Source organism: Lolium perenne, chromosome 1, assembly GCF_019359855.2.
Source record: "Lolium perenne isolate Kyuss_39 chromosome 1, Kyuss_2.0, whole genome shotgun sequence".
NCBI classification, from domain to species: domain Eukaryota; kingdom Viridiplantae; phylum Streptophyta; class Magnoliopsida; order Poales; family Poaceae; genus Lolium; species Lolium perenne.
Window position 1 is genome coordinate 10,394,585 of NC_067244.2, and position 25,073 is coordinate 10,419,657.

General features: G+C 45.2%; 2 protein-coding genes across 4 annotated transcripts; one reads left to right on the forward strand and one right to left on the reverse strand.

Moving 5' to 3' along the window:
- Positions 1 to 2,885: 2,885 nt before the first annotated feature.
- LOC127325992 (ATP synthase small subunit 6-A, mitochondrial) lies at positions 2,886 to 4,653 on the reverse strand. 2 transcript variants are annotated; one of them, XM_051352833.2, is made up of 2 exons: positions 4,377 to 4,653; positions 2,886 to 3,010 (listed from the first exon to the last, which is right to left on the reverse strand). In XM_051352833.2, exon 1 carries the CDS (start codon positions 4,550 to 4,552, stop codon positions 4,385 to 4,387), a length of 168 nt encoding a protein of 55 aa, XP_051208793.1. In that variant the 5' UTR covers positions 4,553 to 4,653; the 3' UTR covers positions 2,886 to 3,010; positions 4,377 to 4,384. The 2 variants fall into 2 exon arrangements, with proteins under 2 accessions (XP_051208793.1, XP_051208792.1); XM_051352832.2 differs by having other exon boundaries at positions 2,886 to 3,016; positions 4,377 to 4,647.
- A 3,830-nt stretch (positions 4,654 to 8,483) lies between these two features.
- Positions 8,484 to 13,517, forward strand: LOC127326031 (cytochrome P450 CYP72A616). Of its 2 annotated transcripts, none has more exons than XM_051352861.2 (5): positions 8,484 to 8,882; positions 11,666 to 11,886; positions 11,992 to 12,239; positions 12,342 to 12,720; positions 12,790 to 13,517. In XM_051352861.2, exons 1-5 carry the CDS (start codon positions 8,543 to 8,545, stop codon positions 13,231 to 13,233), a joined length of 1,632 nt encoding a protein of 543 aa, XP_051208821.1. In that variant the 5' UTR covers positions 8,484 to 8,542; the 3' UTR covers positions 13,234 to 13,517. The 2 variants fall into 2 exon arrangements, with proteins under 2 accessions (XP_051208821.1, XP_071682151.1); XM_071826050.1 differs by lacking the exon at positions 8,484 to 8,882 and adding an exon at positions 10,805 to 10,997.
- The last annotated feature ends 11,556 nt before the right edge of the window (positions 13,518 to 25,073 follow it).

The following is a 25,073-nucleotide window of genomic DNA, read 5'->3' on the forward strand; positions in this document are numbered from 1 at the left end:
CGGGCACATGAATTTGAAACAGAAACAAAACAACACGGAGATCTTTTAGGAAGTAGTCACGTACCCATGACCTTAATTAGGACGCATACTTCTGAAAATCTACCAACGACATAGGCCCATAACGATGGTTCAAGGACAGAAGACTCATCTCGATATATTTTTTTTAATTAATGGATAACTGAAGACAGTTGGTCTCGGTTAATTAATATGGGATGAGTAGTTTGGAATCTAATTAAAAGCTTTTACAATACGGATTGATAGAAATAAGGTGTCTGGTTTTTATTATGTCTCGGTCGATTTGCATCATGATTCGTGCTTGCATGATAGTTGCAAGTGGATTGTAACTTGCAACCCAAGTGCGTTACAATTGAGATTTTCCTATATGCAAGTTGATTGCAACTAAGATTTTCCGATTTACACCTAGGTTGTAGCTGAGAAAAAAAAATCAACGCCTATGAATTTTGCTTCAAGATTAGTGTTTGCCATGAGTTGCATATGAGTTGTAACAGAGCTTTGGTGAGGTCACGTGATTAAGATTTTGTTAAGTCTAAGTCCGATGAGATATAGACGTATCGTTTATATATAATACTGCTTATCTATCTAAACTTTCACGTACATCATATTTACATGTGGAGCGACAAAAGGAAAATTGAGGACGGTCTTTGGACTTTCCCCTCCCCGCGTCTTCACGCTTGGCTCCTCTCCGTTGGCGTCGCTGATCCACAAGCAAAGCATCAGCCATGCCTACCTCGCCTTCCCTCTTCCTATTCGACCGACTCGTGCATGCCTACCAAGTCCAGCAGGGGCCGCGTGCAGGGCCGGCTCTAGCCCAGGGCAAGAAGTGCGACGGCCCGGTGCCCAACCAAAACTGGGGCCCATTTTTTCTGGCACAGTGTATATAGGAAAATGTAGAAGAAAAAAATTAGGCCCATCTAGCATGCACGCAGCCTAAATTGGGTCCATTTAAAGAGTTCGCCTTGGGACCCTCCAAATCCTAGAGCCGGCCCTGGCCGCGTGTACTCACCTTCGACGACAAGCAGGTGGTGCGGGGCCTCATCCTAGGAGCACATCTCAAAGCTTTGTCGGGCCGTTCACATGTATCCATACCGTCGACAAACACCTAATTTTAATAGCGTCGGACTGTCCTGGACATGACTACCTCGATGTCTTCCTCATCTATGACGCCGTCGATAGGTCGCTCCGCGTGATCCTGACCATGCCAAACATTTCCCCTTCCAGCCCGCCAAGATGACGGGGATAGGTCGTACACCCTGGTTTACCCGGGCACCGACGCCCAAGGTCATGCATCCCTCTTCCTGCTGCCGTCCTCATCTACCTCGCCATGGTTGACGTTCAAGAAAGCCAGCTTCCCCTCGCAATGGCTCTCCAATAGCTCGTTCGACGCCGGGGAAGTGTTCTCGCTCCATGGTCGTGGTTACTGGGTCTATCTCCTTTGCGGCGATCTACTCTCTCAAGATATCCTTTCCATGGACATCAAGTTCACTGACTTACTTGTGGGGTGCAAGCAGCTCCTAGGCCACAGAGATGGCATTGAGGCAAGAGCCTTTCGAGCAATGGGCCCTGTAGGCCACAGAGATGGCATTGAGGCGAGAACCTTTCGAGCAATGGGCCCTGTTGGGAACTCAATTAAATTTGTCTCCATCGACGGCTACCTTGAGTTCATGGATCTTGAGGACAGCAAGGTCAGGGTGTGGAGACCCATGGAAGAAGATATGAGCTGGGCTGTACAATATGAGCTCAAGCTCGCCAAGCCTGTGGGAGGGGGGTGAGTTCGAAGGGGAGGCCACGGTGCCAGATTCCACGTACTTTGCACGCACGAACGAAGATCATGTCATATACTTTGCACTGGGCCACTGCATCCCTTGGCAAGAAGAACTGCTTTCCAACCGAACAATGCTTTATGCTCCATGTAGATTTGTGCAGCAATACTTTCAACTGCACAAACCTCTCAACTAAGGTATGCACCAGCATGGGCGTTTATATTGCTCTCTACAGAGATACCGACGGCAAGGTACTTGGGCTTCCAGCTTCGAGGAAGTTGCCAACTATCTCAGATTCAACTAACATATCAAGCCAGGTCATTCTGTTAGTTAGCTGGTTATACTACCTGCTGCTACCAAATGATTTATTTTAAAAAATAGATTAACAAAAATAATTTAGCTAATGGTCCATCAAGTTCGACATACTAGGAGTGTATAAGCATCAAGCATTAAGAGTGGATGATACAAGAACGAATAAGAAAAACACATGGCTTCTAGAAAAGTTACTGTGGAATGAACTTCGGAGTTAAACAAAAACATCATTGCCACGGTTTCAGTAGGTTTTATCTGAACCAAAATGGATAGAAAAAAAAAAGTGTTTGCACCTGCTTTCATTCTCATCGAAATCCTAAAAAGTAGTTGTGCCGCAGAAACATGCTTTCAGAATACTTTTCAGAATATAGAATCAGGGAATGAGAAAAGATTTTCTGAGCAAGGTGGAGTGAGCACAGTCCCCAATCTGAGCTATTCATACGTGCATCAAGATCCACTCAAGGCCTTATTGTTGTGTGAATTGCAGGGTAGATACTAGTTGTTTCCTTTTCCAATATTCGAAGTAGAAGTAGTCTGTGTTACAAATACTTGTCTAATCAATATGTCAGGATGAAAGAAAGAATGAGGAAATTAAACCACTAGTATCTACCCTGATTTATAACAATCATAATTTATAGTTCTTCCAACTGCATATAATTAAGCATAGTCGACAACCTGATCAAAAAAGATCGGATAAAAAAAAGTGCATGTAAAGAGTCATAGTAGTGTAAAGATGTCCAAGGAATCCAAGTGAGTAATGGCACTATGCATGTCTACATAACCTGGTGCAAATATTCAAACGCCTCTTATTAGATTATAGAAGGACCAAAAAGTGTGCATGGTCAACATTGAACAACAGGGTAAAGTGAGTTCAGAACGCAGAAAGAACTCGCTAGCCACATTTGAGAACTCCAGTACTGTTCCTGCAGCAAGGAGAGAATAAGGTTGAGCAGTTTGTACTCTGATTGTAAAACACATGGGTGCAATACAATGTACAAATTGTTGAAAATGTTAGAATATGAGCTGCAACCGAGCAAAATATGAGTTGCACCGAGCAAAGAGCCCAAACAAGTTTGAGCTTCTTTTAGCACAAATGCATGCTGCCTAATCTATCAGTTGTAGCAGAAAGCAATGACAGGTTTCGGAGATCATTACAAACAAGTGATAAACATTGCTACTGCTGAAATTAATCGGGAGCAGTTTGCAAAATTTAATATTTACAAACAAAATTAGATCAGTGCTACTGCTAAAATTTTACATAGAAACCAAGGTGTACGTTCATATGTTCATAAGAATTTAATTATCAAATATAGTTAAATACGTAGATACAAGTAATTCTTGAAATAATGGTACCCCAGTGCACAACATAGATACAACAACATTATTATGGCACAACTGCTCTAGTGGCCAGAAATTTTATTGTACATGTTAATGCTCCGAATCCATACTACATTAGTACGGTGAGACACAACACGCCATTAGTGAGCCATAGAGTATTGACATAGGTGTGTAAGTGCTGTTGTCAAAAGGTTACAAGCTACTAGGGGCGTGGCATCCTTTTTTGCATCACTGTAAAACTTGCTAAACGAAAATAGCTCTTAGATTGTTGAGCGAATAGTTCTCTCGTATGCTTTGTTTCTGAGGAGTAACAGGGGATGCACAAGCTAAGAGCAGATGCGCAACTATGTGACTACGATACTGGAGTATTGTTGAAAGTGTACAACAGGATGTTAATTTGGTTAGCACAATAGCAGACGCAAGTTAGCACGCATCGAGGATGGGATGCAGACATGCAGTGTCTACCCAAAAAAATGACACCTTCTGTTAGAATTACAACGGCATATAGGAGGTTATAGTGGCAGAACCTACCAATACAACCACAAGACACAAACCAACCATCGCGAAATCGACTCATGTAATCAGATGTTCGGCAGAGCATGCAGAGTTCAATGTATCACAACACCATTTCTCAACATAAACCGCTCTAATCTCACCAAATTATTCTACCGATTACCCCAAATCGGCACTACCCTTCTAACTAACCACAGCATCATGGGCCCAACAAAGACGATCATCACCCGCAAGAAAAAAAAAAAGACGATCATCGCACGCCGGACCAGGCACGACTAGGAGTAATGAAAGAATGAATCGTCATACAAAATGGTACGCTCCCTCCAGATCTATCTACAAAGAGAACAGGCGAACCTACAGATCTTTCTACCAATCTATCTACCCACGGACAGATCGAGCAGGGTACAGATGGATGGGGTCTGCGGGCGTCACCTGGTCGTTCACTTCTTGTGCTCCTGGACGAACTTGGAGTTCTTGAGGTCCTCCTCGGTGAAGCCGGCGGTGAGCTTGGTGATGAGGATGCCGGTGACGGCGAAGCCGGCGAGGAAGGGCCAGTTGCGGCCCCACTCCCGGCGGAAGAACACCGGCCACGGGTCGAAGGTCTTCATCTCCGATCACTCTCCTCCTCTCTCGGGTCTCCTTGAATCTGGTGCCCCTCTCGTCGATGCGGCGACGGAGAGAGTGGTATGGGTTGGATCGTGGTGAGTCTGTCAATGGACTAGGCCGTATGGGCCAGAAGTGCGGGCAGATATTGGGCTAGTATGATGGAGAACTTTTGGTCCAGAGATAGCCTATTCTTTTGATGTGCTAACTATTCTTTACCTTGAAAAAATGTTTTCAGATTCTAAAAAAATAAAAATTGTTTTCAGCATTTTCTCCTTTGTACATGAAAATTCAGCTTAGAAGAACCACTAGACTCCGCTTCGCCGAGCTGCGTTTAGACATGAAGATCCTCCGCGTTGCCTAGAGGAAGAACAACCATCAATTGTGGTTGGGGATGCCTTTCAGCCAGAAGAAGGGAAAATGGCTTCGACCATCGCGAGTCCACTGCGAAGGAACTCCTCCTAGGAATAGCTACACCATGAGATCCCAGCAATACATATCCAAAACAGAGTGAGACTCCTTCTTCCCGGCGAACACCATGCCGTTATTAATTGACAACTCGATATCCATCGTTAGGAAAACATAACAATCATTAATCATCGAGCTAGCCAAGTGGAGGTTTACTAGGGACATAGTGCTGTTTATGAAACCACACATGTACGCCGGTCAGCACCGTGCAGGGATTTCCCACGACCCATGTACATAGACCCCGAAGATCGTCGATGGAGGTTTACTAGGCACCGCGCGGGTATTTCCCCCGTTCATCCATCCCTGCGCAGTTACCTCGATGGAGGCGCGGTCATGACCATGACCGCACCTTCTCCTCAAGAGCATGGGAAACCATAGGTCCATCCGACCTTCTTCTCGGACTATAGCTACACTAGTTCCAACCAAATCATGCCTTCCACCGTGAATGTACAAGCATGTCGCCTAGAGGGCGGGTGAATAGGCGGGTTGTAAAAACTTCTACTTGAGCGCTAAACAAGGTGGAATAGAACTACTTAAGGTTTACTTGTTTAGCTCAAAGCCTATCAACTAGGGTTTGTCTATGTGCACCAACAACCTATGTTAAGATGATGAGCAACGAGGTGATAGCTAACTAGATATATAACATCAAGCATGAAGGCTATCACAATGTAAAGAACATAGGTAAAGGAGCTCGGGTTGAGAAGTAACCGGCAAAACGAGGAGACGACGATGTACTCCGAAGTTCACACCCTTGAGTGCTACGTCTCCGTTGGAGCGGTGTGGAGGCACAAGGCACTCCAATGAGCCACTAGGGCCACCGTATTCTCCTCGAGCCTTTCCACCAAAGGGAAAGCCTCGATCCACTAAGGGACCCTTGAGGGTGGTCACCGAACATGTACAAACTTGGGGCAAACACCCAATTATCAAGCTTGAGGCAAACTCCACAACACCGAAGGCTCTCAAGTACAAGGCCACAAAGGCTACAACACGCCACACAAGGCAACACGGCCACGGAGGCTCCAACGCGTCACAACCGGCTCCCAGACCACAAAGGCTACAACACCCACAAAAGGCAACAACACCACTAAGGCTACTACGCCACAAAGGCGACAAGGCCACAAAGGCAACAAGGCCACAAAGGCTACCACGCTACAAAGGTGACAAGGCCACGAAGGCAACAACACCACTAAGGCCAACAAGCACTCTAGGGTTCGGGAACTCACACGAGATGAAACCCCGGAGAGAACCCAAACCGATGCACCTAATGAAATGGCTAAGAACACCACTAAGATGCCCAAGTCCTTCTCTCCAAAATTCCAACAAAGCTACAAAAGCTATTGGGAGAATAAGGGAGGAGGAACAAAATAGGAGGAGGAACACCAAATTACTCCAAGATCTAGATCTAGCAAGATCCCCTCGCTAGGAGGGGGATTCACACTTGTTGGAGCACTAGATCTATATCTTCTCTCTCCTTTCCCCACAAAAGATGCAAAAAATAGTTGGGGGATCAAGAGGAGGATCAAGCTCTTCAAGGTCAACAATGGAGGAGGGAGAGTAGATGGGAAGAACTCGCTTGGACGGAGGTGGGAGAGAGGTATATATTGGGGGCCCAGAAATATAGCTGTTGGGGCAGAAAAACGGTCAAAATCGCGACCCAAATCGGTACTACCGCTTGCGTCAAAACTATGCAGAAAACAGACAGAAAACGACATAAGCGATACTTCCTCTTGTGAAAGTTGTACTTCCTCTCGAACCGGTACTACCGGGTAGGTACCGGCCTAATACCGGTTCGGATCCAGGGGCTCACAGAGTCCAAGACGGTACTAGACCGGTACTGGACCGGTACTACCACCTTTTTTTTCTTTTTCCCTCTAAACCGCGATACGGAAACGACAATAACTCGAGCTAGGAAACTCCGATTGAGGTGAAACCAATTTTTCCGAAAATAGGATGACAAGAGCTAACTCCACACATGCTGAAATCGTGCAAATGAGTGGATGATGATTTTCCTATAAATATAGAGGTGTAACCTCTCAATATGGTAAACCGGAAATATCATCCAACTCGAACATGCAACATGCGATGCATCCGGAATCCGTTTTCGATGTTCTAGATCTTGTCATGATAATGAACACAAGCTCTAAAACATCTCATGGATAAGAACCAAGAACAACCAAGAAACACGATGCAATGCATGCAAGGTTTGAGCTCTCTTCGATGATACGACCAACTATCCTACCGAGCACAAACCTTGATCTTGCGCGTTCCACTTGAGCCGGCAAGCTCCGTCTTCACGCTCTTCATCATTGTACATGCCACCATCTTCTACCAACAAACACGCCGCCGTCTTCATCCATCTTCTACGCACGTCACCGTCTCCATCTCTTCTACACCGTCTTCGCCCCCCTTCATCTTCAACACCGTCTTCAACACCGTCTTCATCCGTCCTCTACATTGACCTCGATCTTCTTCATTGCAACCTTGAGATGAATATATGGCTATGGACACGACCTAAGATAGATTCTCAATACAATCATTAGTTCATAGGGATTGTCATCAATTACCAAAACCACACACGAGAGCTCCATGTCCTTTCACACCGGCCGACCCTCTAGGCACATGGGTGCGAGGTACGCAGCCGTGGGCTGTCCTACTAGAGGCACCGCCTCACGCGGGTTGCTTGGTGAGGATGGTGGTGTGTGCGTGTGTGTGCCCCTCCTCTAGAGGTTATCAAATGAAAGGTACCCGAGATGGCCGATGGGAGTTACCTGGGGTTGATAGGGATGCACTTATAGTGTCAAGTGGGATCCCAACTAAAATCCACTTATAGTGTATTTTGTTTTTTTTTAGTGTAAATTTTAACACTGAAATTTGCCTAGAAAAAAATACATTTGAAAATGTAATTACGGTGACATCCTAACTTGACATCTTGGATGCAAATTATGTTTTAACAAGGGTAGGCTGTCAAGCACCCTATGGATGCAGAATTGACACTAACCTGGTGAACTCATACCAGCCCACCACCAGCAGCAGCAGGAGATGGAGCTGTCTCAGATATTTGTATGGCGCAATTTCAACGATGCATGCACCTCCACGGCATCTTTGGGAGCGAGTGCGACCATATATATTTTAGATTGCCTCAAGATTGTTTTCGCTAGCGTAATCCCGCACGTGTAGTTTGACCGACTGGCACAATTTAGTTCAGTACTAACCATATCAGATATGCTCTGGCGCTCTGCTACTCGTTGATTCATCATCAACTCGAACCAGCAGATCGAGCGGCTCATATATTTGATGCATGCACCAGCACGAAATGCATGACTAGGTGCTGCGAGTGCGACAGTGTAGTACATATTCTTCTATGCTTCCGTGAAATTATTTTGTGTCTAATCCCGCACGTGTGTTTGGACCGGCTAGCACAACGAGAACATTAGAAAATCGTTCAGCACCAATCATGTCGGAATATTTCTTTCTTCGTGAGATCGCCCATTTCTGTCTTCTTGCTGTGCCCCTCTTTTCCTTCCAGCATGGCCAGTAGCTGCATAGGACGAGTGTCACTTGCTGTGGAGGAGGCGGCGGCAGCTCTCCGGCGGGCGTCTCCTCAGATGCTGCTGCTCGCCGTGACCGCCGTCCTCGCGTGCTGGTGCGCCGGGCGCGCGCTGGAGTGGGCGTGGTGGAGGCCGCGGCGGCTGGGCGCGGCGCTGAGGTCGCAGGGACTCCGTGGCACGGCGTACCGCCCGCTGGCCGGCGACGAGCCCCTCAACGCGCGGCTCAACCGCGAGGCCAGGTCCCGGGCCCTGCCGCTGCGCTGCCACGACATCGCGCCGCGGGCGATGCCGCTGCTCCATCAGCTCATCCGGGACAACGGTGCGTGCTCTGCTCTGCTTCTGCTTGGCTCACTCCTCTGTTTCGGAAATCATTTGGTACCTCTCCCCAAAATGACCAAAACACACGCGGCTCTGCTTGTGCTTAGCTCACTAGTCACTCCCCTGTTTCGAAAATTTGCTTACGGACATCGTTATTTTACGCCGCTCTGCTTGTGCTTAGCTAACTAGTCACTCCCCTGTTTCTAAAATTTGCTTACGGACACCATTATTTTACGGCGTTTGTTAAAACACACTGCCCGATTATATCTTTGCCATGAACACACTTCCCGTTTATATCTTTGCCATGTACACACTTCCCGATTATATCTTTGCCATGAAGGGCCGGGGCTAGCGGGGGACAGTCTGCCTCCGTATGATTAATATTTTTCACAAACATCCCTTTAAAATTTGCAGATTTGGCACCTAAATTTGGCAAATTTTAGCTATTAACCCCTCCAACTTATGTGATGTATATTTAGCCCCCCCTTTTTTTTTTGTAATCCTTGCTGGTCTCTGTTGTTGCCAGGTACCATTACAATTATGTGACACATTTATCAGAATACACTACTAGGCTAAAAACGGAAAGTTTTGCACCTTGTCTTCAAAACCAGTCAAAGCATGGTCATCTCTCATCCCAGGCTAAAGACGGATCTAAGGATGGTGAAGCTGTGTTGGCGGCGGGAGAGGGTTTTAACACCACCGGAGCTAGTGTAACTAGCTGAGCAGCAGCTCGATTCACAACAAAGAATAGGTGGGGAAGGTACGGAATGGTGGCGAGATGAAGGCAGGAAAACAACATAAGCCTACTGCCCCCGAACTTGGTCGGGGGGAGGGGACGATGGGACGCAAGGTGGAGCGTTTGGAAGTTTCAACACACGTAGTTGGTTGCTCCTCCTGCACGTGTAAACTGAGTTTTGGGTCTCCTCATGAGTCCCAACTTGGAGGAAGCCAGATATGTTTCTCCCTTCCAAAAGTATTTGGATGTTGATGGTCACTTTGTTCGTTTTCTAAAACTAGGGATGAAAATAGAGCGGAAAATTTCTGACTTCTCCATGGAAATACATAAATGGAACTGGAAAATATGAAAATAGAAAGGGAATTTTTCGAAATAGAAACCAAAATAGAATTATTTTGATAGAAACAAAAACAAAAGCAAAGACAGAACAATCGTGGTCCGAGCAACAAAAGTGTAAACATAATTTATGTTTCCTTCTAAGACGGAATTTTTGTTTTAGGGTTTGATGTGCATGACCTATTCCAACTATCATAATATGTGACCTTGTCAATCCCATCCCAAAGCAGACCAAGTAATCCCTTAGTTACTTCGAGGAAGCTTTCATGGTTGGACCCTTTCCATATTGTCGAGTATACTGAGCATCAATAGTAGGGTTAGGGGTAAGATTTGTCGGTTTCTTGTTTTGCTTGATTTTTTTTTCACGATTCAAGTGGTATCTTGGTTTCGATAAACATCTGCTTTTCGCTCTGTCTCCGTACTGTATTTTGTGTGCATCTTCTTTCGACAGTATCTGTTTTCGTATTTATTTCCTGGTTTTTTATTTGTTTTTTACTACCACAAAAAATATGAAGATAAATGTGCCACCCAGTTTTGTCCTTTCCGCTCTGTTTTAGTCCCTAGCTAGAATTGTGATTTTAACGATTTTTCTTTTTAGGAGTTCCACATCCCCTTTTTTTTTTCTTCTATCGTAGCTTAGCCTCTAAATGGAGTTTCCAGGAACTAGATATTTTATATACTACTACATCTGAAATACAGCCCATGTTTCCCAAGCTGAGATGTGGCCGACTTCCATCAACTACACCGTGGGATGGCGCCGGAGATCTTCCGCACGGCGGCGATCACAAGTTCCAACACCAGCGGCGACGGCAGCCTGGCCTTCCTCTCTCTTGGCCATTCCACGGAGGTGATGTGCGCTGAGCGGCAGCTCAGGGTGGCCCGCGTCCGGCGGCCAGGGAAGCCCTCCGAATTGATCCCGGGACGGCGCGGCCGCGTCCTCCACCTTAATTAGAGCGGTTCCCTCGGCCGCGTCGGAATCTATTCTGCCGCACTGCTAGTGCGCACCCTATCCATATATGGGAATCTTTCATACAGACAAATGCGGTATCTTTTGGCACTCCCAGTCTCCCATAGTTCCATTCCTGCCTATGTCCTACTGTTTTGAATCAAGGAGTTGAAGATTATTTCTATGTTTCCTAGTATATGTTAATTTGGGGACCGATGCGAAGTTTTGCCACAAGTTTCTATGTTCTGAATCTTGAGCATTACTGCCAGTACAAAATTGATTCCTTGGCTGGAGCTTTTTATCTTTTGGTAAAATTATTCCCAAAATGTTGCACTTATTCATACTTCAATGAATATCATTTCATTTCTTTAATTTTCACCTGTTAGTTCTGCTTCAGCTCACTATTCCGAGGAAAGAATGCACCACATACCATTATATTCACTCTGCTGTATGCTGGTTTCATTGCTACATAGTTACATACAGGGGTAGGTTATTTGCAGGGTCCCTAACAAGCACCCCCAAGAGATACGTGTATCAATCCAGCAAATACTGCAAACATACATTGATTGTTAGAATCACATAGTTTTAAAGAGCTGGCTTTAGCACCGCTATAGCTGTTTGAGCATTTTTCCGCTAAACGAAATCATGTATAATTGTCCGGTATAGCCTCATTTTGCTCCACTATAGCACCAATATAGCTGTTTTGGAAGGCTGCCGCTATTTTCCACAGCGGGCTATTTAAAACATTCAATCACTTGATTTACAGGTGAGATGTTCATCAGCTGGTTTGGGCCTGTGCCTAGGGTAACCATCACTAAGCCTGACCTGGTGCACAAAGTTCTGTCCAACAAATTTGGGCATTTTGAGAAGTTCATGTTTAGCCATGTTTTGAAGATGCTGCACAACGGTGTGAGTAGCCAGGAGGGTGAAAAATGGGCCAAACATCGTAGGATCATCAGCCCTGCTTTCCATCTAGAGAAGCTGAAGGTGACATATATTTCCATCGTTAACATGGCAATGATTAATTATTAGCTAAGTATTTAATAGTTGTTTCAATTTGTGAAAATGAAAAGCTTTGGCTTCAACTTTCAGCGCATGTTGCCTGCTTTTGCTGCATGTTGCATCGAGTTGGTTGATGGATGGGAAAGTATGGCCACCAGGGATGATGAGACAATTGAGGTGGATGTTTGGTCTGAGATGCAGAGACTGGCAGGGGATGTTATCTCCCGTGCCGCGTTTGGCAGCAGCTACCTTGAAGGAAGGAAGATTTTCGAGCTTCAGGGGGAGCAGGCTAAGCTCACTGTGCTTGTCCTGAATAAGATATACTTCCCTGGTTACTTGTGAGCTTTAATCTGTTACTCTTATTCTGCATTGGAGTAGTTAGTGATGCTCTGCTCTGTTGGTCTACAATACATTTATTGATGGATTTCTTGCGCATGCAGGTCCTTGCCTACGAGAACTAACCGAAGGAGGAAGCAGATCGCTGCCGAGGTTGAGGGGATCCTGAAAGGCCTCATTGCGAAAAGAGAGGAGGACCTGAGAACTGGCCAAGGTACAAGCGATGATCTTCTTGGCCTGCTGCTGGAGTCGAACATGGCTCACCGCAGAGGGGGCGGCGGCGGCCTCATGACGGATGAGGTGATCGGAGAGTGCAAGCTGTTCTACTTTGCTGGCACGGAGACCACATCCGCTCTGCTCACTTGGACTATGGTCTTGCTGTGCATGCACCCGGAGTGGCAGCACCGCGCGAGGGAGGAGGTCCTGCAGGTCTTGGGCAGCAGCAGCACCCCAGATTATGACTGTTTAAATCGCCTGAGAACCGTAAGTCCTTGGTAATTTCTTCATTGGTAAGTCATCTGGTCGTTGTACTGAAACAGATTGCATTTGCAGGTGAGCATGGTTTTGTACGAGGTGCTTCGGCTCTACCCACCGATAACAGCGATCCACCGCCGGACATACAAGCCGATGGAGGTCGACGGGATTAGGTACCCGGCTGGCGTGATGCTGACTATACCTGTGTTGTGCATCCACCATGACAAAGACGTCTGGGGGGCAGACGTGCACGAGTTCAGGCCAGAGAGGTTTGCCGATGGAATCTCCAAGGCGACAGCTTCCGGGTCCAGGAACACGCCGGCACCCTTCTTCCCGTTTAGTGGGGGCCCCCGGGTCTGCATCGGACAGAACTTTGCACTGCTCGAGGCTAAGATGGGGCTCGCCATGATCCTTCGACGTTTCTCCTTGGAGCTCTCACCAGCCTACAAACACGCACCATTACCCATTGGCATGCTGCAGCCACAGCACGGCGCACAAATCAAGCTCAGGAGGCTTCATTGATTTGCTTATGCACATAATATACTTGCTGTACGTTGTATCAGATAATGTTAGACTCTAGTACGTACTATATATGTTGCATACCATTCCACATGGGTTGATTTTTATATAAGATGTACTCCTATATAAGGTGTGTTTTGATAAATGTAGTCCCGTCAAAGATTAGCTTTGGCCTTCCATTTTTTGCATGGGGTAACCTTTTCTCATCCGCTTTGTTTGCTCCCTCCTTTTTATGTTCGGTGGGTTCACAAATTCCTTCGATGCTGTAATAAAATCTAGTTGCCTTTCTTCCTCATCTCTACTTAGACAATCATTGTAATCCATGTATTTTGTTTTGTTTGAATATCCAGTTTGATGAACTCTTCATCCTACGTATTCTTCTTCGAAATTTCATATGACAACTAAGTAGCGTTGATTATGCCTCTACTTTGAGTTTTCTTTTTTTTATCAGGAAGGAAAACTGTGCATATAGCCCCAATGAAGGATAAAATGTTGGGCTGTTAGTCGACCGCAAACCACATTGTGCAAGACCAAAAGGTACTTCCCTCATAACTAATTCTGAAGCCTGAACAAACATTACAGAGAACCTATAATGCAACATCGAGCATCTTATTCACATTCACTGTGTGCTGCTTACAGAAAGAGGTAACCACTCTACTACCTAGTTCCACTTCTGTTTGACACGAGCCCTGCAATTTCAACATGTAAGTGCGAAAATTGCGAGTCAGGCATCTCCGCAGGACAAGGAATAATGACAAATTACACTACTCTTGCTTCTCGATGCAGGGAATGATCATCTCACCCTCCCGTAGAATTTGGCTCCTCTATACCTTTGCTTTCAGAAGAGCACGCAAAGCACCTCCCACACAAGAGCAATTACAACAGTACTAGAGGAAACTACTCCATCTTTTTTCGATAAAGGGAATATATTAATATCAAGAAAATACCAATTACACCCAGCCTCTGCAACACGCACCACCCTAATGGCACTACGGATGCACACAGCCAAAACAAAGAAAAGAAAACTAAGAAACAAAAGTCTCGCTACAGTATCTCGGGCCTAACAACAGCAGTACATCCACCGCCAAGGCAACACCTGAATTACAGACTCTCCAAAAAACGACGCCTCCAAGAAGGGAACAGTGCTCAAACACCATCGTCGCCCGATCAAAGATCTTAGGTTTTCACCCTGAAGATAGTCCCCGCTCTCAAAACAATGCCTCCACCAAGGCCATTGCCAGGCACAACCAGTTAAGGCCAGACCATGGGTTTTCACCCTGAAAGGTAGGACTCTGCGCTTCACATGTGTTGTCGCCCCCACTTTCATACCGATGCTGTGAAGCCCGGAACACCAAGCCAGTCTCTCAATAGCGCGGAGACTTGAACCTCCCTTAGCTAGTCCTCCCCTCCGGCCTTCATGAAATTCTCTAATTCCGACTTTCATCATGGATCCATAGTCACTTGATGTCAACACAGAAAAAGAGCTTCGCCCCGCTCCCTCCAGAACCAAACGGTCGGAATAAAAGCATGTGTGCGCACGACCGAATACCTCCGATCCAGCAAACTCCAGGCAAAGCATTGTTACATTCGCCGGCGGAGCCTTCCGGAACTCAACCCTCTGCCAGATCACGAGTCCAGGCCTCCTGTAGGTCCTCCTCTTCACGCAAGAGAGGCCCTAGGACCGCCGCCTTTATACAGGTCGGACCCCCACGTCGGCGACCATCCCGAGCTGGCCAATCCAGCCCTCCACTGGCGACACCATCGCCGGCTTCCATGCTCCTCCATCTCGCCGCCGGATCGCGGTGATAGATCAAAAGATCCACGACCACCAACCGCATGCCAACCCTCTCCGGCGTAGAAGAGAGCCACCTCCTCCGTCGAACCCAAGGCTGCTGCCCCGGGCGCCCTCGTGACGCGGAAGAAGCCCGAGATCGCCTCCACGACCGACTAGAGGCGGGGGGAGGGCATGGCGCAGACCGAGGGCCTAGCCGCCGCCCACCACCAGCCCCTGCCGGTGTGCTGCGGATGGAAGCCTACGGGAGGGGAGGGGGGGGCCGCAGCGCAAGAGCCGCCGCTGCCCCATCACCATCCGCGCCGGCCGCCGCCGCGAGCGTCAAGGAAGGGAGATCCCGTCCGCCGCCCCCCACGCCGACGAGGAAAGGCCCCCGCCGCCGCCACGCCCCGTGGGTCTTTGCCCAGGCGGCGCTACCGGCGGCGGCGGCAGTTAGAGTTGGGGAGGGGTCGGGAGAGGAGGGGTTGGGGAGGGGTCCTCTGGAACTCCTCAAATGGAAACTACTCCATCTGTCCACTAATATAAGTTTTTTTTTTTTTTTTTACTTTTTAAAGATTCATCTATTTTGGTATGTCTCTAGTTTACATTTAGTGTTTAGGTACACTAGTTATGTTATGTATATAGTTTATTTTGAAATATCTAAAACATCTTATGTTTATGATCAAAGAGAGTATAATCTACTAGGAGCGATTGGATGTCCCTGCCGACTTGTGCTTCCTGAATTACCGAATTCAATTGCTTCGCCTGTTCGTTCATCCCTCAAACCAGCGTCCAGTTGCACAAGCTATATGTTTGGGGGACCACAAGTCACATATGACTTTCGTACAGCATAATGAATACCAGAAAAATCTCAAAATACAAGCCATCAATTGAAAAGAAAATAATGAACTAATCGCTCTATAAAAGTAGGGACAATGTTTTTATTATTTGATAAACTGCTTGAAATTTGGAGATCTAAAACTACTACTCAGATCCTCAGTTGGGGTCAAGATGGTAGTCATAGGACCTTCAAATTGAAAAATATTGAAAATATTGAAAAGAAACTAATGAACTAATCACTCTGACAGGCTAACCAAAACAAAGAATTGAAAAATGGAATAACAACTGGCCAGGTGTTACCCCAGTCTATACTACCAATATCCCATTGGAAAACTTATATTGTTCTCTATCCCTTAAGAAAACAAACTTATCTTCCGTTCAAAGCAGAAAGAAACAAACAACAGAAAAAAGTTATCTACCGTTAAATAGAAAGAAATAATCACATAAAAGAAAGGAAGTGTTAAGCTGCAAATTTTATGTACCCCTCTATATATGTATCAATATAGAAAGGACGGTCGATAATACGATATTACTGCAAACGGTAACCATTTCAAATGAAAAAATTAGAGACTCATGGATAACATCCTTTGACCGTGATGCCACACCTCTATATTTTTGAATTCTAAAAAATTACTTAAGTAAACAACAATGAATATATATAAATAATAATAAAAATAGAATTTGGAAAACAATTAAATAATTATATTTTTTGTCTTTTTATTTAATATGGAATAATTAATATCAGTAAATGCGAATTTGGCAAATAATATCTCTAAATTGATCAGAAAAACGAGAGGAATACAAATATGACATCCATATCAGCCTATAAAGTTAATTTACCCAAAAATCATGAGCATTAGATCAAGTACCTGTAGTTTAAATCTGATTGAATTTATCGGAAATAAGGTGGGAAACGGCCTCGACATGGTATAGTTTGCCGAAATAAGCTCATATATGGCACGTGTGTGGGCCCAAGGATGGGAAGCAAGACCCCGGACGCGGATTTCTAATCCGATCCACGGGCGACCATCTTTTCATTTTTAGCATGCCCAAACGGTTTTTATTTGTGAAGCAGCTACATGGGGCGCATTTTAGTATGACGTGAAACCTTCGTGCGATGATAGTAGACCACTTACGCACCACCTATCACATGACATGTGCACGCGTTTGATTTTTGGAAACACATGCGGCTTCCGGCGGTGTCCCGCCGAATCCGTTGGAAACTGACCGGATTTGAACTAGGGGTCAACTATCCGTCGCCCCAGAAATTTCGGAAAAATGTTTTTATTTCTACGACGCATCATTATATGTGCTAAATTTTGTCCATTTAGTTTGTTCGCGAATGGGTGTACCCGCACGCCCGGTACGGCGATACCGCATGTCCCGGGGGGCTGTTTTGGCCAGATGGCAATTTGAACGAAGTCAAAAAATCCCACGGAGCCGCGCGGCGTCATTTTATATGTCATAGTAACTATTCCATTTGTTAAAACTGAGATACGACAATTATTTTGAAAAACCCTTCACGAAAAGGGCTATCACATCCGGAGTTCTATGGATTTTAAATGAGGTGGGAAAAGGCCTCGGCATGGAATAGTTTGCCGAAACAAGGTCATATTTGGCACGTGTGTGGGCCCTAGGATGGGAGGCAAGAACCCGGGTGTGGATTTCTAATCCAACCCACATGCGACCATCTTTTCATTTTTAGCGTGCCCAAACGGTTTTTATTTGTGAAGCACCTACATGGGGCGCATTTTAGTATGACGTGAAATGTCAACACCTGGATTTTTAAGTCCAGATGCCTATTATGCCATTCATCGCAATCCCAATAATATTGTTTTTGAGCGACATAATAGATTGATATCACAACACATCATTCATTACAACACATAATAGTCTTACAAATAAAAAGGGATCACATGATCCAGTCTCATTACAATAATAGTTGATCTATTGATCAATTACAAAACACATAGCGGAAGCGAAGTAGCGGTTGTGGTCCATCTGTTCCACAGGCAACTGTTGACGTCAGGAGTGATCCTAGTTGTTCTAGACGTCCTGCTGTCCTTCTTCCGGGTTCTGATACTCCTCTTCATAGTCTGGCCATTTGAATAGCCAGGGACACAACCATGAGTACTTTAAAGTACTCGCACACTAATACTAAGGTAAGTACTATCAACTATAGTAAGGGGATTCTAAGCTCTAGTTTCATTTGCATAAAGCCAGTTTTATTTCATAAGCACTTTAATAATCAAAGCCTCTTAGTTTGCTTAACTCAAGTGGGAACATTAGTGTCATTCCCACAACTCAGTTGTGATTCAAAGTCAAAGTCACCTTTCAATTCAAGCCACAAGTCACCATTCATAGTTTTAGAAAAGTTCTGATGACGGAACAGTATGGCCTTTCCAACTGTCCATGACCGCGGACGCGGCTATTCGAATAGGTTAAACTTTGCAGAGGTTGTACACTTGTGCCACAACAATTGCAATAGTTCGTCAGGGGTAATCGGCCCCCGATTTATCGTCTGTGAAGACACGAACTACCAATCCTAACCTTTCATTTACATACCCTAGTATAGGCACCTTTCCCCATGAGCTTGGCCTCCCGGTGAGAGCAAACCGCCAACCCGGGAACTGCACAGGGCTTGGGTAGGACATTCACCTCATTTCACGTAATTTCACATTTCAATGGAGGCAGCCTCGGCATAATCCCTATGACGCTTGTTCAGAGGGAACCCATACGAAAATACATAAGTTTCCAGCTAAGCCTTACCCAGATTCAGGTATTATGGGGGTACTTAAGAATTGGAATGATATCGCATCCGAACCCAACCATCAGTTTTGGTAAAATTCACCAAGTCATGCACAAGTCATATTCACCTTCAAAATCTCTCAATAGAATGACTCATCATTCCAAGGTTTTCAAAGTCATTTATTTCACAAGTTCCCAACTAGAGTAGTCACTTTTAATGTTTAGCACTAGCAACTAGTTATGAGGGGTGCTAAATAGCTTATAGCTTTCTAGGCTAAGTGTGATGCTCTTGTACTACTCCATAACTAAACCAAGTGAATCATAAATCAAAAAAGTAACTTTGATAAATAAAATTCAATAAAGCTTGCAAAGTAAAAAACTTGGGATAGGACCATTAGGCATAAAGTAACATGTAATGGTGCCTTGCTCTTGTAGAGCTTTGCACTTTGCAAGAATATTAGCTTGCAACAAAATAGCTTGCATTAGTCTAGCTTGCCTTGGTTGGTGAGGTGATCAAAGTTTTCTTCTTCTTCCTCTTGGTAGAAGACCTCTTCCTCTTGATAGTCTCCGGTAATAGCATCTATAAACGAATACGAGGATACAATCACCAAACAATACTTAAGTTATCTTAATTAGCCTTAATGGCTCAGTCAAAATGATCTAGCATCATTACTTAACATTGCTACCCAAAATTATACAAGGGTTTTCTTACTTAATGTTAGAGAAATAATTTCCTCTCATTGAAATGTGAATTAGGGTTTCTCTTTAGTTCTTTGGAGAAATAAATTCCTCTCATTGAATCTCCTTAAGATTTAATCTTCTCAATGCATAAATGTGAGATCATGTTGACCAAGGTCAATACTTCACATTTATCATTTGAGAAAAAATGATTTAAATGAAATTCATCATCTCATGTGATTTTAATACTAATTTGATTTAAGTTCCACAAGTGATCAAGTATGAGACCATGCAATAGAGGTCATCACATTACTTCATAACACTTGGGAAAAGGATTTAAAGGAGGTGCTACACCTCATAGATTTGAAATCCTAAAATTTGAAATGGTTTAAATGGGCTAGTTATTGACTACATAGCCAATATTTTGCTCTAGCCCCTGATCATACAAAGTAACCATGTGATATTTTTACATAAACAATTAGAGCTTGTGAAATGTGAATTATGGGAGGTGGAATCACCTCAAAATCATTTATGGTTGATTTTATAAATTTATTTGAAATCTGAAAACTCTCTGACTTGTTAATTTCACTATTCAAATTCTACAATAGCTATGAGGTTGAAACCAGCGTGGTTGGATCAAGCATTTCATAGGCTTTCCAACAATATAAAGTTGGTTCAGTAGATTTGAAACTATTTGAATTCTAGGAAGGACCAGTATTGAATGTCACTGAATCAAATTAATTCAAAGTTTAAACTAAATGGGCTAGGCGGGAAACTTAATGGGCCCGAACGAGTGAGAGGGAAACGGGCCAGCCCAGCTATGCTAGCGATGCTCGCGGGCCGCCTGACAGTGGGGTCTACATGTCAGTGGCGTTTAAACGCTGAAGCGGTACGCATCGCTGCGGGCCGTTGGATTAGATGACGATCGAGCGGCTCACGCTCGTCGTCGTCGACGGCGAGCGCAACCTCACTGGCGGCGAGCACCAGGGGGTCGGCGTCTCACCTGGGCTCCGGCGATGGTCGGCGATGAGGCAGGGTGATGTTGCGGACGATGGGGAAGCCAACGGTGGTCGCGACATCGTCGGGGGTAGACGAAATCGACGACGCTTTCTGCTCCTGCTCCGGCGGACTCCGGCGATCAATTAGCACGCTACGGGTGAAATTGGGAGGTGGCTGAGCTCGAGAAGGCTTAAGGAGATGAGAAGAGGCGAGTGGAGTGAGGATTGGAGGCGCGGGTGCTCTCCTTTTATAGGAGCGCGAGGTGGCCGTGGGGTGTGGGCAAGGTCGACGGTGGCGACGGCGTTCTAGGGCGCGAAAGGGCAGGGTGAAGGGCGCGTGAGCTAGGCGACGTCTAGGCGGTACTGGTGAGCGTGATGGCACGACAAATGGTGGACGAAGGCGTGCAGGAGAGGTCGTCGGCTTTGTAGTACCGTGGCGGGGGATTTTGATCATGGCGACGGCGATGTTGCCTGTGCGTGCTCTTGAGCGTGTCTAGGAGCTAGAGGGGATGGAGGCGATGCTCGATGCAGAGATAGGACTGCAGGGGAGGACGGAGGCGACGGCACGACTCACCGCTCTGGCGCGTCCAGTACGCGGTGAGCGCACGTGCTGGCATGTACTGGGCGTGCCTGGGCGCGTCGAGTTTGGCCAATGCCGTGCGTGTCTCTGGCCAGGGCTTGTACCATCGTGTTCAGGAGGGAGAGAGGGAGGTGGCTGACATGGTGGTGCACGACAGAATTGACAAGAAAGGAGAGTGGCATGGGGATGCCATGAGGGCTCGGCATGGGGAAACTTTGATCATGGCTTTACTTTTATCAGTGAAAAAGGGCATGGTCTGATGCAGAGGAGGTGCCAGGGTTGTGATGATCACAAATGGTCCTTGGTTTAGCCCAAGATCCAATGAGTTTTAGCATGTATTCCAATTCCAGATTATTGCACACAAGGTGCTCGACCAAATGGCCGCAAGAATAAAATATTTGAATTTTCAAATCTTTTTGGTGGAGTTGATTTGAATATTGAATGGAGTAGAATGGTGGTGGCGGTGGTCAAAATGGTGCTGGTTTGCAAAATGCCAAAATGGGTATGATCTACACTTTGTCTCAAGGTTGCAATTTGTCACCTTTGTATTTGTCAAACTAGGCAGAGTCAACTATGATGGTCAACACCAAAAGTGTTTACCTTGATATGTTCTTGGATGAGGTGGAAAGAAGTGAGGGGTTTTGGTTTAAGAATCTTCCAAACCAGGGGTGCAAAGTGAGTATGATGATATAAAAGTGCAATTTGGCCATTATCTTATGTGAATGGGATTTGCAATTTCCTTTGATTTGATTTGTGTTTCTTTGATGCACAAGTGTTTGTTTTTGATATATCAAGGTTTCACAAGCAATGGCACAAGCAATGGTGGCCTTGGTTGAGGATTTGCAAAGTTGGCCCAAGTGTATGTGAGTGAAAATGGTTATTTCTCCATTTCTTCTCTTTCTCTTTAATTGACTTGGTTTTCTCTTGAATCAAAAGTGATTCTTATTAGTTTAGGAACATTTCCAAACCATTGAAACAATTCCAAAAGGCCTAGTTCAAAGATTTGCAAAAATGGCCATAAACACATGTATGTGATGAATTGCATTTTTCTTAATTTCTTATTTTCCTTTTATTTGCATCACTTAGGTATGGTATAGGGTCCATTTAGGGTTAGATGGGGTTTAGAGATGGTTTCAAACCATTTGGGCAAAGTAGAAGGGCATAGGTCAAAATTTGGTAATATGGCTACGTGCCACATATGCCTCTATGCATATGTTTATTTGATTTTTGGTTTCTCACTTGATTTGGTTGGTAAGTACTAGGTTAGGTTTGTTGATGTTTGCAAAACATCTAAAAAAGGTAGAAAAGCCTAGGTAAGAGTTTTACCAAAAATAGCCATAGGCACATAAGCCCTTTTCTTATTTAATTTCATTTCTTTTTTATTTTGTTTATAAATGGATGGTGAGAGAGGGGTGAGGTTTAGGGTTTTAGTGAGGTCTAACAATAGTTCACCACTGTTTAGAAAAGTAAGAAGGGTATTGGTCAAGATTTGCATACTAGGGTTATAAGCCCACCTATGTCTTTTTATTCTATTTTAGTTTCTTCATATTTGATCCTATTTGGTTTTGAGAAGTTTATGGTGTAGGGTTTTGGAAACATGTTCAAGTAATAAACAAACAATCATGGCAATAACACAAGTATTAGGTAGGAGCACCATGCATAGCGCCCTAGGTAATAAAAGTTTTTGTTGGTTCCAAAATTTGGAAAAAGGGAAATTTATTTTCTTTGTTTTGAAATTTTTGGGATGTTATAAACCCTTCCCCCTTAAACAAATCTTGTCCCGAGATTTTAAGAAAAGTTAGGTTCCTAAGAGAGATTGAGCAATTGAATTAACAGGAAAACATACTTCGCATGGCCTGAGGTGCTTCCTGAGCTTCTGTGGCACTCATGTGGTAGAGACGGCCGTTGTGGTTGTTCTGGTTCCTTCTGCCGGCGAAGCGGCGTTGTTGCTGGGCAGGTGCAGCAGTATTGGGGGCAGTCTTGGCAAGCTTCTTGGGGCATTCATTTGAGTAGTGGCCCACAGTGCCACATTCATAACAGGTGATTGTTGCCTTGTCCTTTGGGGTGATGGGGGTAGCATTGCTCCCAATCCTTGGGGCGGTGTTGGTGTTGTTGTTGTTCCCATTCTGGTTGTTGCTGTTGTGGTGGTTGTTGTGGCCTCCGGGCTTTGGGGGTCCTCCGTTGTTGTTGGTGTAGTTGGGGCGATAAGTCTGAGTAGTTGGCTTGTTGTGTCTTGGGGTGAATCCTCCAGAGGAGTTGTTGCGGTACTTCTGGGTATGGTGGGGTCCACTCTGGTTCATCATCATGCGCTTGCGGTTCTCATTGGCCTGATGCAGCTTTCCTTCCATCTGTATGGCTGAGTCCACAAGGGTTTCGAGGTCAGCGAACGGAATGTTCACTAACACAGTCTGCATCTCATCATGCAGTCCATTCATAAATCTTTCCTTCCTCTTCTCATTGGTGTCGGTCTCGTCCGGGGCGTACCTTGACAGAGTGAGAAAACCGTCGCGGTATTCCACCACGGACATCCTTCCTTGCTTGAGTTCGCGGAACTCGTCTCTCATCTTCTTGATCAGTCCTTGGGGCACATGGTATTTGCTAAACTTCAGCTTGAAGTCTTCCCAGGTCATCATTTGTCCCGCATTCATTGCACGGGCACTTGTCCACCAGGGTCTTGCAGGTCCTGACAGGTAGTGGGTGGCAAATAGTACGTTTTCTGCGGCTTCAACTCCCGCAACTTCGAGGTTGTTCTCCATTGTCTGGAGCCAGTCATCTGCATCGAGGGGCTCTTCGGTCTTGCTGAACATGGGTGGGTTGGTGTTCTGAAAGTTCATCAGCTTTGATCCAGGGTGATCATGATTTCCATGGCCTTGGTTGTTCTGAGCGATCTGCTGCAGTGCGACAATATTGGCTTGCCTTTCAGCTCTCTCAGCTTCTCGGTCTGCCATCATCATCTAGAGCATCTGCATCATTGCGTCCTGGTTGGTGCTGCGGGTTGGTGGGGCCATCTGAACATTGAGGTAGATGATAAGATAAGAGGGAAATTTCTAGGGTTTGTTTTGTTAAATTTTAAAAAGTTCATAACTTGAAAACTTGAGTAGTGTTGAGGGGGTAAAAACCAACAACACTTTTTCATTCATACCAAGCATCACACATTACAAAACTAACACACCGTTGGTTTGAAGAACCATTCATTCGTTCTACGATACAAGGGGATCCTGATACAAACTCACACCTACGATAGTGATTGAACGATACTACTCTTCAGGGTGGATTCTTCGTCTTCACGGGTAATGTGCTTGGCGAAAGGCGAGGGCGTTGTCCAACTCCTTGCGGGTCTTGTACAGCATGAAGTCGAGGTAGGCAACATAGTGGTTCATCTCCGGGTGTGGGGGCATTGTTATTGGTCTTCCCATGGGATCATGTCTTGGGTAGTAGATGAAGCGAGTATTCCTGAGCTTGTTCATATTCTGTCCGCACAGACGGGCAATTGCTTCTTGCATGGCTCTAGCTATTCCATCCTTCCAAGTGTTTCCCGTTACAGAAAACCAGATGGTTTCCCAAATTGGGGCTCCAGGTCTTCCTCTCAGATCTGCAGTAACTTCCCACCGAGGTTGTCCTCCCGATGGATTGTTGAGGGGTATTCCGAAGATCTCGGGATACATGCGTCCTAGATATTCAACCAGTTGTTTCAGATCCTTCTCGAACATGAGGTTTCCTCCGTGGCCAAGCTGATAGGACTTGCAGGTGTACTCCATCTGTGAGCAATTTGGATGAGTAAGTTAGAGATGTGATCAAGTGTGCAAACTTTTATGTAGAATTTTCAAGAAAAAGTAGAGCGGGAATTTCTTATTTTGAAGAAGATCTCAAGGATAAGAGTGAGAATAAGTTTTCATAGATATTCACTTCTTTAGTTTTGAAACTAAGTTTGTCAGACGTCCATTCTAAGTAGGGTCTCCTAAGGTCAACAATGGCTCTGATACCAACTTGTCAACACCCGGATTTTTAAGTCCAGATGCCTATTATGCCATTCATCGCAATCCCATGAATATTGTTTTTGCGCGATATAATAGATTGATATCACAACACATCATTCATTACAACACATAATAGTCTTACAAATAAAAAGGGATCACATGATCCAGTCTCATTACAATAATAGTTGATCTATTGATCAATTACAAAATACATAACGGAAGCGAAGTAGCGGTTGTGGTCCATCTGTTCC